General features: G+C 37.9%; 1 protein-coding gene across 2 annotated transcripts; it reads left to right on the top strand.

The window, feature by feature from the left end:
• On the top strand, window positions 1-11,684 carry LOC140929063 (uncharacterized). Of its 2 annotated transcripts, XM_073378900.1 has the most exons (7): window positions 1-140; window positions 258-492; window positions 4,353-4,684; window positions 5,172-5,297; window positions 6,448-6,747; window positions 7,633-7,732; window positions 9,678-11,684. In XM_073378900.1, exons 2-7 carry the CDS (start codon window positions 389-391, stop codon window positions 10,096-10,098), a joined length of 1,383 nt encoding a protein of 460 aa, XP_073235001.1. In that variant the 5' UTR covers window positions 1-140; window positions 258-388; the 3' UTR covers window positions 10,099-11,684. The 2 variants fall into 2 exon arrangements, with proteins under 2 accessions (XP_073235001.1, XP_073235000.1); XM_073378899.1 differs by lacking the exon at window positions 1-140 and having other exon boundaries at window positions 183-492.
• The last annotated feature ends 1,687 nt before the right edge of the window (window positions 11,685-13,371 follow it).

The following is a 13,371-nucleotide window of genomic DNA, read 5'->3' on the forward strand; positions in this document are numbered from 1 at the left end:
ACGTTCTGGTAAACCAAGGCACTCGCATTTCCTTGGAATACGAAATGCACGCACTCTCGTGCGGTTCACTTTACCCTTCGCGTTCCTTCCCGAACGTAACGAGTCCATTCCAGAATTGAAGCGAGACGCATCAAAACGAGGTTCTCAGTTTATTTCCTGCTGATTGATTCAGATTGATACCTTAAACGAGACGTCACTTTATGTAAACAGCGCTTCAGTACAAAGGAAGACCAAAAATACTTCGTTTCGAAATACAGGTAACTCATCTTTTCTGCGGATTCAAAGCGAAAAGGAAGACGATAAGTTCGACAGCAAGTTTATGGACTAGCTCAACCGACGCTGTAAGAATAGAACTTCGAGGTTTTCGTGAAACGTCGATCGATCTATCATGCTGAAAGTCTTACTTTATGTGTTTGGTCTCTTCATCAACATGGTCTGCGTTTCTAGCAGCAGTATTTACGACTCCATTTTCTGGGATCCTCAGAATCCTTTGTAAGTAGAGATTTGTTGTGTGTATTCACGTAAATATCCTGCGACGGTTTAAGCACGGTCTGTCTCATTCATTATAAACCCGACACCGGTATTGCCCAAGCTTTAATTCATAGGTTTCCTCCCGAACAGAACTCATTCTTAACTCTGCATAAAAGCATGTTTGCTTTGATCTTCAACCATTTTAATTAAATTTCTCGAACAGAAAGTTCATTCAGTGCTCTTGACTAAAATGTTTCGAGGTTATTGATTCCATGTTATAAAATGATATTCAATATGTACAAAAGTGTCATGTTCTTAGAAACTGAGAAGAATAATTCACGTCTAAACGCATTAACTTTGGGGCAAGCTAAAGCTTACAAAATAGTCGCAAAATAGTTGCAAAATCTGTCATGAAGTGATGTCTCGAACTTCAACAACGAAAGACGTGCACGCAAAGTTAATAGAGATCCTGCGATATTTTATTAGCCTCAATGTCCTCAATCTTCACTGGATTTTTTTTCTATTTTTTATTTGAACTTATGCTGTTTCCCTAACTCGTTGAACTTTTGATTTTGAACCAAAAAGAAAGTAGTGTATGTAATAAAAAATGTCTTAAAACAAAGGAAATACTATGAGTCATTAAACGTATTTACTACTTTATTTTATAAGTAGTGACTTATAATTTATTGTTAATCTATATCGGACTTAGTTAACAGTACTGGTTTTTAAAATTCACCATGGCGAAAATCTGTAACAAGCCACCTTTAAAGAAGGACATACTTATCAGTCTTAGCCGAGACGATGCTACCCCTCCGTGATTTCTACAGACATTCTATTACTTGCCATGGGATTCATACCCTATGGGGAGGTTGCCCAATGTTGACATTCCTGATCGAGTCAAATCAAAAATTGAACTCTTGTCATTCTTGTTGTGTTTGGCCAATTAGTCATCCACAATCATTGTTTCCTAGATGAGTACTCTTTAATCTTACAAAAGTTCAATTTTTGGTTTGTTATTGTCCATTTGAGAGGATATTCAGTATTGGATTGTATGTTGCCTAGAAATCAATCCTGATTGTTCGTGCCAGCTACAATAATAAGTCAGTATTGATTGTGTGTGCAGGTTAATTGCCCAGAACCTCATCACTTCAAATAATTACCAAAATTTTCTTTCAAAAATCATTAATTTGTGCTGTTGTGTAGTCATGTTTGAATTTTTTCCATTATTTTTATAAACTTTATTTGTACACTCATGTATATCTGCTCATCGCTCGACAGTAGTGCACTTATGATGGTGATATTGTGAAAAGGTCGTGAATTTTATCTCTGGAAACACTAAATTCACCCCAACCACAAAGAAAGCTAATATATGAACTAGTCTTAATAATAATATTGAACATTGTAGTTCCTAGGTTGAAACAACTAAAATCTGGCTTTGGGTAAATGTGAATGGAATTATTGCAGTTCTACAGCTGTAGTATATCATTACTTACATGAAATCGTAGAAGAGTTTGACATTCCTTGTAGGTCAACTCAAGAATAGAACTTGGAAGTTAATTATTCATGAATGTTTTTTGCAAGGTCTACATGTAAAATTATGTAATCACAATGATTGATTTTATTCTGGTCATCTGGTTGGATGTAAAAAATTGGGAACATTATGCATAATTCCAGGTTACATTCTAAATTAATAAAAATCTATTTACTGTATGTGGTAAATTACTGTATTTGTCACAGTGCAAACAGGCGGTACTATAACCAGGGCCACTTAGACAAAGTTGACCGGAAAATAACAATACAACCCAAGAAAGTTGGTTGTGAGCCAATCAGCAGCTCATGTTATTACTCTAGAAGTTCTGATGTTATTACATCAGAAGTTTCAAGGGCTCTGCCCCGCCTGTTTGCACTGTGACAAATGCAGTACGACTACTATCACCAGGGCCACCCAGACAAAGTTGACCGGAAAATAAGAATACATGAAAAGAAAGTTGGTTGTGAGCTAATCAGCAGCTCATAAAAAAAACATGAGTTACTCAAAGCACAAAACTTGAAAAACATCGATATCATAGCAAATGTTTTGCAAGAATGCAAACACCAGACAGTGTTTTTTATTCAAAACTTTACATAATTACAACACCCAGGAGACATTTGTTTGACACAAGTTTTTACTTGCCTTTTACCAACAAATTATGTCTTTGCTACCATTACTGCACTTTGCAATAACATTGCGACTTCAAGTCAAAAATAAAAAAACGTTTACAGCTTTAGCCTCCATCACTAACTCTAATGGACCTCTCAGGAAACACTGACTTTCTTCAGTGGATTGAAAAGGTCATATCTGTTGGTTGTAATTGGTTAATTTTGATCTATCTTGTTTAGGAAACAAAGGAAATTGAGAATCAACCTAGGTTAAATCAAATTTAACATGAAATCAAATATTTTGATCTGTAACATACATAACAAATTTTTATGGAAACTGCTGCTAATATGCAGATATTTTGTGATGTGCATTTGTGATCCTGTGAAGAATCTATACTCTGAGTGCAAAAAAAGAACTCTGGTAAAACAATATAGCTATAAGTTTACAGGTTTTGCCTTAAAAGCCTGCAAGAGCAAAAAAGCATTATGATTTACATTATTTAACATGAGCCAAAACAGACTAGAGCTGGTCCTGTCCCGACTACATCTGGTCCTGTTAGCAATGATTCAGTTCTTATGGAAACGAATGCCAACAGATCACCTTAGGTGTACATGTATTTTCTTGCACTTAATACAATCGTGGTTTAAAATGCGTACATTGTATACACGACACTTTCCTGAGATTATTGTTGAAAGGACACTTAATGGTTTACAGAAATATATGAGCTAAAGAATCAGGGCCAGGGTTTTCTCCCATTTACTGTGAGTGTGACCCTGCTTTCTTGTATAGGAAATGAAAGGAAAATAGAATCATATGTTCAAATATTTAAGTGAATAAGTGCACACAATTCCAGTAGCAGGAGAAAGCCATAACATTACAGGAGAATATTTTGAAAGAGGCTACATGTCTGAATAAAAAACAGTCACAGGCTATCAAACTCTAGACGGAGAATTCTGTGTAGTAAATGGAGAATTCTCCGATCTCTGATGCCTAATTAATACTCTGAGGCCACTACGAAAAATACCATAATGTACTTTAAATTGGTATTTAAGCTACATAAGCTGCATGTGAAGCCTGACTTGTGCATTACTATAATTTTTTTTTTTTGCACAATCTGCAAACTTGTGCAATGGTAGATTTCCAAAAATACCATTGTAATCTATAAAGCACTTCCTAAATGGTAATTTAAGGAATATTAAGGTATTTTCTATGGTGGCCTTTTGAGGTTTGATGTACAGCTGTAGGCTCTAGATCCTTTACAACTTATTAACTGAGAGTGAGGTTATTACGGGGAAATCTCAGACCGACACCTTGATGTATTGCCCAAGCGATAGCGAGGTCAAATGCATCTAGCCTGAGGTCTGAGATTTTCCCGTGATATGACTGAACGGATGAGGTTATTCATTTATTAATGATTATGGCCTTTTAAGCACTATTAAAATAAAACACTGTAAGTAATTTTCAACATACATTAGCTGTGTTTGCAAGAGATCATTTGAAATGAAGCTGGCTATGCATTTGAAACCACATAGTTTCTTTGAAAATTATGAGACAATTTTGGACCTTAGCCTGCGATCATGCAGTTAAAACTAATAACTGGTCAGCGGATAACTGTAATGAAAAGCACATCACGTCAATGAGTTGTACACTTGAGCCTGCGATACCGTACCGTATTGCAGATTATTAGTAATACATCTACATGTTAACACAAAACTGATTTTTCACTTCAATCTTTCCATAGATTCAGAGACAAGAGCCAAAGTTGTAGCACAGGACACATGACTCTTAAAGTCCGACTGCAATCTAAAGTCTTCTTCATATGTCCAAACACAGCCACTGTGTTACAAAAAACTTTAACAGCACCTCAATCTGCAACCATGTATGAAAACCTTTGGATTGCTTATGACAGAAGTGTGTTTGACCAATGTAATACAACATTAAGCAATACTAGCAAACTTTTATTCAGTTGCAATGATCCAACAGCATTGAAATATTTTCCTGTGGTATTTGCTGAATTTACAGCAGACCCAGATTCGCTGAAGTTTAAAGATGGAAAGAAGTATTATTTTATTGGTAAGTGATAGAAAGTCAATTTTACAGGACTGAGTGACCCAAATTATGGGCTGAAGTTTGGAGGGGGGAAGAAGTGTTATTTTAGTGGTAAGTGATGAAGAGTCGCAGTTACCTTAAAGTTTCCACAGTGGTGACTCCCTGAGAGTTAAACGAACCAAGTTCTTTTTCTCTATATCACATAAAAAATTATATGCATGATCAGTGATGTTGAGTTTTATGTACTCATCATGTAAAATTTTGATGCCCAGTCCAACACCATTTGAGCTCCAGTCCAAACACCAATGATTTTACTGTAGTATTTGTGTGAAAATACTTCTTATTATTAGTTACTTCTGGGCCTCTTTTTCTATAAGATTGCTCTCTTGAGTAACTTACTAACTAGGTTTTATTACGCTACAAGTCTATTACATAAAAGGATATTCTTCAAAGTCATCTCCATGTCAAGTCAACAATTGTTTTGTGTTTCCTTATTGTTCATCTATTGTAGGGACATCGGATGGCACACAGACACACCTCAATGACCCTAGTGAAGGTCACTGCAATGACACAAAAAACGGAGTATTCATGAAAATTGAAGTCTATGTCTGCAAAAAAAGTAATCTAACTTATACAGGTAATGTTCAATTACTACAGTGTAATTAATTTAAGAAGTGTTGAAGTACAGTGTACACATACTGTACACATACATGCCATGTTAACTACATGTAAAAAGCTTTGAAGAAAAAACTTCAAGGTGAAGTTGATGCCCCAGTAACTGCTTTTGAAGCTAGTTTAACTGTTTTGTGGTCACAGTCTGGCTGTAGGCTGCCAAAACGTCCCATAATGCCATTTAAAGTTTGTGCACTTTGCAGCCTTCTGTTACAGATTTAAAATATCAGCCTCTGAAGTTTGGGCATTTGTAGAAAGCAAAATTTTGGAAGAGTTTTTGTGTTTAAAAAGTGACACAGCAGTCTCGACTTTTACCTTTTGCTTTCTCTCCTTCCCTCTTCTTTCCGCTTCTTTGCCCATTTTCTTGTTATTTGCTGGGCATTTACCAGGCTTTCTCATTCTGGTGGAACACTTCTATGGAAAAGCTTTTAGGATTATAGGATTTGGTGGAAGGAAGTGCGGGTGGGTAATGGAACGAGATTTTAGTTAGAATTTTTGGGTCAACTTTTCATGGTGTTTGAACTTTTCTGCGTTCTACTTGATTAAATTGTTCTCTTTCTGGCATGGTCTGAAGGATCTCTTCCTCCTGCACAAATGAGAAGACAAAGTTGCCCTCGACCATTAAGACTGATGGTATAACAAGTTGTACAACCCTTGCTGGTCTGCACGGACGGTTACATGCGGTTGAGGGGCGAATGGGTTAAGAAGGTTGTCCGGAGGGTCATGAGTTTTTTTTTGTCCGATGTTAGTAATCTATCTTATTGAGAGTCAAGTAAAGGGACCAAAAAAAGGCAGGGACCAACTTTAGGTGTCAGTTTTATTGAGGTGTCCATCTTATAGAAGTGTCCGTTAAGCCTTTATGTCCCAAGATCCAACTACTAATTCTCCAGACTGATCTCCATACATTTCTTTTAAGAATAGTTGAGAGAATTTGGTTTACGATCAAAGCGTTCTCCCTTCGGTAATCAATTAAGTAATTCAATTAAGTAATTCTCATAACCAGTACTCTTGATGATCTGCTGATGTTGTTAGGAAAAAATTGATGTTGGTCACTATTGGGACTTAAAGGAGAGAGAGGGTCGACTGTAAATAAATTCTTTAAAACATTTTTCCAGATGAAGACTGTCCAGAAGAAGATGTGGGTGTCCTGAAATGTCGTGATAATCCAACTCCAACAACAGCCCTTCCTACAACAGTTCTGCCAACAACGACAACTCCATCATCATCATCATTCATGTCATCAACAATAACACCAACCAGAATCACTACTCAGGCACCTTTTACACAAGCTGCAAACACATCTAAAGCCAGTACAGTGGAAGTCACAGAATCGACAAAAACAACATCCACAGAGCCAACCAGCAATTCTCAGCCACAGTCTGCTCTGCAAAGGGGTGATGACCGCATGGAGACAGGTATGAAAATCAACAAGTGTTGTTATAGCAGTTTGTTGATTCTTATTTTCACAGACTTTTTTACTTTTGTATAAATAACGATCCCAGTCGCCGTGTTTGTTTTTGAGCATTATTTCTGTACAGTTCTATAAATTGGTGTCTAACAGTTTCTTGGTGGTTTAAAAGAACGTTTTCCTTTTGAGGCCTTCGTACAAGTTGCTTTTTTCAATGTTTAAAAGCCTCGTGCATCAACAACCAAAATTTTCTTTTTACATACATGTAACACTTCCATGTGAACTGCATAAGTCTTAACAATTATCGTAACTACTGCACAGGTTGTCGAAACGTAAGTCCCTGCCAACATCAACAGTCCTACTCAGGACTACTGTACCTTCACCCGTACGATCATACTCAACCTTTTTATGAAATGACTCCTGGGTTCAAACCTTTCACAGTAGGTTATTTCTTGCAGATATTTTCCAGAAAGCAGTCAACATGCCTCAGATGGCTTCTTGTTATCTTAACGTAGTAATTTACCTACTTTATTTTTCATCGTCGCCAGCCTTCTAAAAATGTCCAACTATTTTCTCAAGCTTTGCACAACAAAACAGCTGTGCTGGTGGCTTTGTTTGGCGTCGTTGTTCCAATAAATTTTTTACTTAACGGACGATCATGGCGTTGGACTCGTATTCCGACAGTCCCGGCTCCGAGTCCCGCTCTGACCACCAGCTGGATTTGTTCTCGGTTTTCCGAGTTCAAATTTTCGGCGGATCTTCGGTCACGCGTAAATTGTAAATAGCCAACTGTTTTCACAAACAGCCATTATGTTGAATGAGTAATATCAGCGATGGTAACACCCACAGGTTTTACAGTTCTTAACTATTCAAAATTGTTTTCCACCAACAGAGTTAAAATATTGGAGGACTTGGGGAATTGTCGCCATGGTTTTGCTTCTTATATGTTCCGTGGTGATTATAGCTCTACTCTTCTTTCTCTACTCGTGCAGGTAGGTTCTTCTTCACCTTCATCTATTCACAAGCCATTAATAATTCATAAAGAAAATACAAAAGAAATTAATGTGTAATGAGTGTTTGGAAATCAGATGAAAAACTGCTCATTAGAGAGATTCACGTTTACGCCAAACGGCAAACGTGAATTAGTACGTGACCAAGTTTCCCCCTTATTTTTCGTTTACTTTTTATTGCTTCTACACAGAAATAAGTAGTTTTATGCCAGTTCTATCCACAAGAATCGTTCTGGGCAGTTTTTATCTGGATATTTTCTATTCTGAGAAATTCTCAACTGACGTTAAAACAAGGTATTGATAGGCAAAACTGAAAAGGAGTAGCACAGACTGCAATTAGAAAATTTTCAATGAAACTGTTTAGCCTAAAGGTTTTTCAATGCTCATCTGTTTTCTATGTAGTTTCAAATAAAAGGTGAATCTTAATCTCTCTATTTTTACATCCTTAATATCAAGCATTCGACAGAGTCTTTCATCACCTGATGAATCACCTAAAAGTTCGTCTAAAATACTCCGCTGCGCGTTGTATTTTTAACTCTCTTCATGCTTGATATATTACTTAACTGGCTTGCAGTTATACCGAGTGACCCCTTGCAGACACCCACTATTACTCGGTCAAAAGTAAAGTAAAGTAAAACTTTATGTCAACAGGCTGGCCCAATCAGCTCAAAGCGCTGTTCTCCACAGGGGCCCTGCGTCCTAAAAACTACTTTTCGTTAAGAATTTGAAATTACATTTTAAAAGCCGAAAATAAAATTTTTAACAGTATCCTTAAAAGCCCTAAAATACATGCAAAAATTACACGGTACATGTACGTTTTAAAAATCCTTATAATACTATAAGATTTCAAGGAAGCGTCATTAAAAGTTACCAAAAAAAATGCCTTGCTCGGCGGCGGAAAGTCTGTATGCTCTGAGCGTTTGCTGTGTTAACGGGAGTTCATTGAAAATTTTCGAGCCACTAAAGATAAAGACCCTTCTCCCACATTGATAGTCAAGTTAAACCTTTGGTAGAGGTAGCCCAAAGGCTGGTTTTCATTAGCGCCGGAGTCGGAGTCAGAATTGTAAGCCGAGTCGTAAGAGCGCCTATGGTTTTGTGAAAATAAAAAGTTGGAGTCATAAGCGCAGTTATAAGCGCGAAGGAATCGGAGTCGGAAGAATCAGAACGTTTCCATTTCCTTCCGACTCCGCTTACGATCCCGTCGTTTATTTAGTGAATACCAGGTTGTCGGAGTCGGAAGCAGAAGCTGCAGGATAAACCAATCACAAAGCACGTTTTCACGCTGTGTGATTGGTTTAGGTGTTCTGCGTTTGCTTGCGACTCTGGCAGCCTAGTTTTCACTAGATCGTAAGCGACGGAGTTATAAGCGGAATCAAAAACGCTGCTTTCACGAGATGATCATGTCCTGCACTTCTGATTATGACTCCGACTCCGTCGCCAGTGAAAACCAGTCTTAATACGTTGCCTCGTAGTGTACTTGTGAATGTTCGAAAAAATTTAGTAAAATAATATGGTTAAAAAAGCTTGGAACAAATGAATTATTGGACAGTGAAAAGCAAGTTCATCCCTGTGGCAACAGGTCTGCAAGAAAGAGTCGGCCGATGAATTGGCGGGACTGAAGAGAGCGGACGGCCCTGGAAGAAAATTGGAGATAAACGAGACAAAAAGGCACTTTCCTTCTCCACTCGCCTTCTTCCCCTTTTCCTAATTCACTCGCGTATAACATGTTCGCCCACGGGCGACTAAAGCCTGCGTGAAAGAGACGTCTGCCCGCAGGTTAGCGGGATAATCGCCGGGGCGTGAGAGACTGCTGCTAGTTTATAGCAAAACTGCGTGTAGATATATTTATACATCCAAACTAAGTAAATTGTTTGACTAGCTTCACACATGCAAGATTTGACCTGTGTCTCTGTGTGTTTTTTCGTAGAAAAAAGAATCGTCCTGGTATAATAACACACCAAGAAAGAAGCGAAAAAAATCCTGCTTCGAGACAAGAATCGGTTGGGGGCGTGAGTAACCGTGGTTTTGTGTCCAGTTTAGTATTTAACGATTCTGGCGACAATGGCAAAACTGCACTCCCTCTTAACGGTTTTCAAACGTTCTATGAACTGCCCAATGAAACATCCTCAACCGGCAGCATGGAGATGGACGGGAAAAAGCCTGTTCCTCACGGCAGTATTGTTATTGAGAACAAGGAAGGACACTATGATAATGTGGGGAGCCTCTACGAAGTGCCAGATGTGGACGAAAAAAAGCCTTACCAGGACGGTAGTGTTGTGATTGAGAATAAGGATGTACATTTTGCTAAAAACGGACAAATCAGTAAGGCAGTCGCAATTGACGTTTAGATTTGTACTATAAACTGTTCACGTCTCCCTCTTTTCTTGCATTTATCTATGGGCTGAAAGAAACGCGAAAGAACTGGAGGGGTGGAGTTCATAAAGCGTTCGCAAGCGCACTCCTTGACATCATCTCATTGCGCTACGTGCTTGTGCCCATCTCGCTTCATTTCTGGCCTGGTTTTAGTCTTTGGATTGAAACAAAAAAGAGAGGGACTGTGAGCAGGCTAAACACATGTACAGCAACTGAAAATAACTGTAAATCGCAAAATTTTGTAGATATCTGTACTAAATATTTTGTACAAGAAAATTTCTTAACTAGGAGCTGTATAAGACACCTTACTGTTAATAATGTTTAATCACATCAGTAAAGCAAGGTTTTTGAAGACAGGCAGGTAACTGATATTAAAGTCATGCTGACCCGTTGATTTAGCACCTTAATATGTTTCAGGTGATCCGCGTTATAAGTCACCCTCCCCAGGAGTATTGCGTGACGAGATAAAAACGGTGGCGCGGGAGACCTCCGTGTTAGCGGTGGATTGTACTTTTAAAAGTTTACATTTCAAGCTCTGATCCTTCCCTGTAAGAAATGAGAAAAACCTAGCAAGTGAATCATCAGCTTTTAAATCCCCTCGAAATTAAGGGAAGAGGAGTTATTTCAGTACATACTTACACAATCTCTTTAGAAGTGTATTTCAATTCAGTTCAGATATTATGGGTTGCGAAGGGAAAAGTGAAATCATTTGACATGGAATAGGATGTGACAAGAGAGGTCTTGGATGTAAAGTTTACATGTGCAGGCTCATTTTTAACACATCCAATATTTTTGAGATTAATGTGTATCAAACTATTGTTTGTCTTACGCACTCGACAGGGGCACCCAACGAGAATATAGTTCAAAACCACTTAAACATAGCATTGTTAAACGTATTTTAGTATTTAAACGGTAGATATAGGCATATTTTTATCCCCTAAAACTTTTTCATCTGTTCGGATTTCCTAGCTGAAAGTCTAGTGATCCGAAAACTATAGGGATCAGAACTTATCGTTTCGAAAATTTCAGCCACGAAAAAGGTTCCCGAAAATTCTAGGTGACCTTTTTAGGGTAAAAATCCGTTAAAAATTGGCAATTATACCATGTTTTAGATGTTCGAAAATCCTAGGAGAGGCAAGCAAGCAAGAAATTTAACAACAAATGTTCCAAAAATTCTAAATCTCAAAGCGTCTTCCGAACAGGTATTTTCCGAAAATTGACGTTGGGTGCCCCTGGCTCGAATTTCCTTGCCTTTTTTATCCGAAGAAGCTTTTAATCGGTTCTGATTAGTTATTTGCTTGTTTGTTTATTTGTTTGTTTGCTTGTTTTTTACATGCAATTATTATTTGTGTCGTGTGTGGAATGTTACGCTATGTTTCGCTGTCGAATACTTGTGCTAACCTGACACCTACTGATTTCTAGCCTGTGTCTTCAATATGCGAGTTTTGGTGTGGGAGATGTATATCGTAGAGATTCTGTGTTTTTTCTCTTTCTGTCTTAAAAGAGTGTAGAGAAGGTTTGATCGTCTTTGCCTCGGCGAATGATTCTTTTCCAGTTGGAACGGTTGATATGTCTTTCATTTTTCTATGTCATTTTATATTAAACATGATCTTCGTGAGGTGCTGTGAAGCATCAAAAAATTTTCCAAGAAAGGAATCGCAACCTGAGTGTGTTCATGAATCTAAGAATAGAACTTCTTACAAAGAGAAGTATTGGTATTTGATAGAAGTATTTTATAACGAATTAGAAAATTTATCACCGCATGCAAAAGTGAGTTTAGCAAACTTGTTTTAGCAAAAACAATCGTACATTTTGTAAAATAAGGGGATATAAAAGCAATTCAATAAAAAGCGAGCGAATCCGTTCAAGGTGTACATAGCTAGCGGTGAATTTATTGGAGTCCCTTTTCGATCCGGTTGGTCTTTCCTCGAATCAACATAAAACTTTTATCCAATTTTTTTTCATTGCAATTCTGACTCGAGATATTAAGTGAAAGGTTTATCCTTTAAGAGAGGTACAATACTCGTCAAAAATCTTGAAACACTGGTGTCTTTTTCCCCTTACCCAATGTTGATTTGGGTATTACAGTCGTCTCAGTGCTCCAAAATACGCGTGGCTCAACATTGGGGAAGGAAAGGAGCACATTTGAGTGAGAACAGAGGTGTGAAGAGTGGATAATGTAAGAAATTTGGAGAAATTTCAAGAAAAACGGCTTCTGTTTCAACTATTTGAGACGAGCGTTGTAGTACTTTGTGTTTCCTGCAGCTTGAAAAGTTAATTTAGCCTTTTTTTTCTTGTGTTGTGCGATGGTCCTGCACGCATACAAACCTTTTATTTCATTGGTGCCTATAATTTGCACTACCTATTGTTTTAAGGGATAGGGGCATTGTTATGTCACCATCCTTATTGTTTACCCAGCCAATCCCGAACCTTGTTTGGAATAGATGCAGGTCGTGTTGTTAGGGTGAAGTCTTGGTCAATTCTCGGTCAATTTACTCAAACCTCGTCGTAAAGCTGATAGCGCCCGGTTACATGTGCCTTTATCCGTAGTATAATAGTATTATACACCTAGTAAATTTCTTCAAATGCAACTTCCAGGCATGCCTAAAAGCGGAGATCAAACAACCTTCCTTAAACCATCAATTGCACCGGCCATGTAAATTTAAAACTCTCTTTTTAATCGTTCGTTGTTACGTTTCCTTATTATATTTTTAAAGTTTTCTTCCACATTAGCGTTCTATGACTAGCCGATTTTTTGAAAACCCTGAACCTAACGAAATTTGCAGTCATTTCGGCAGTGAAAAGAGCCCGAAAAGGCGTCAAAAGGCAGGTTTCTTAAGCCCGAGAAGCTCCAAAAACAGTAATGAATGAAAGAAAAGGGGAGGAGAAAAAGAAACAGTGAGGCGAAGGAATTAAAGGAGGAGAAGAGAAAAAAAACAATGGTTGCACTATCTAGTTTTTATAATAGCTACTTTGGAGTTAGTTTTTGGCCGAAAACAACTGTTGGAGGCAAAAAGGTCCATTTGGCGGTAACAATATAAAAAATCCGGCTGCTGATCATAGTAATCATAATAATTGCCCCCGCAGGGATTTCGCCCAGAGGCGAAATCCCAAGGAGGCACCCTAGTAACTCGCGCGTATATTAAAGACAGTACTTACAGTTCAAATATGCAGTCAGTATACTAGAAAAAATCTCGATTTGCTCGAACTGGGGCCGCGAGGAATCCGTAGGTAATGATGACGTTTCT

This window comes from Porites lutea, chromosome 2 (assembly GCF_958299795.1).
Source record: "Porites lutea chromosome 2, jaPorLute2.1, whole genome shotgun sequence".
Taxonomy (NCBI): Eukaryota; Metazoa; Cnidaria; class Anthozoa; order Scleractinia; family Poritidae; genus Porites; species Porites lutea.

Coding starts and splice junctions, on each gene's coding strand:
- LOC140929063 (XM_073378900.1), top strand. CDS start 389: ATGCTGAAAGTCTTACTTTATGTGTTTGGTCTCTTCATCAACATGGTC. Junction 493..4,352: donor TGGGATCCTCAGAATCCTTT/GTAAGTAGAGAT, acceptor ATCTTTCCATAG/ATTCAGAGACAAGAGCCAAA. Junction 6,748..7,632: donor TGATGACCGCATGGAGACAG/GTATGAAAATCA, acceptor TTCCACCAACAG/AGTTAAAATATTGGAGGACT.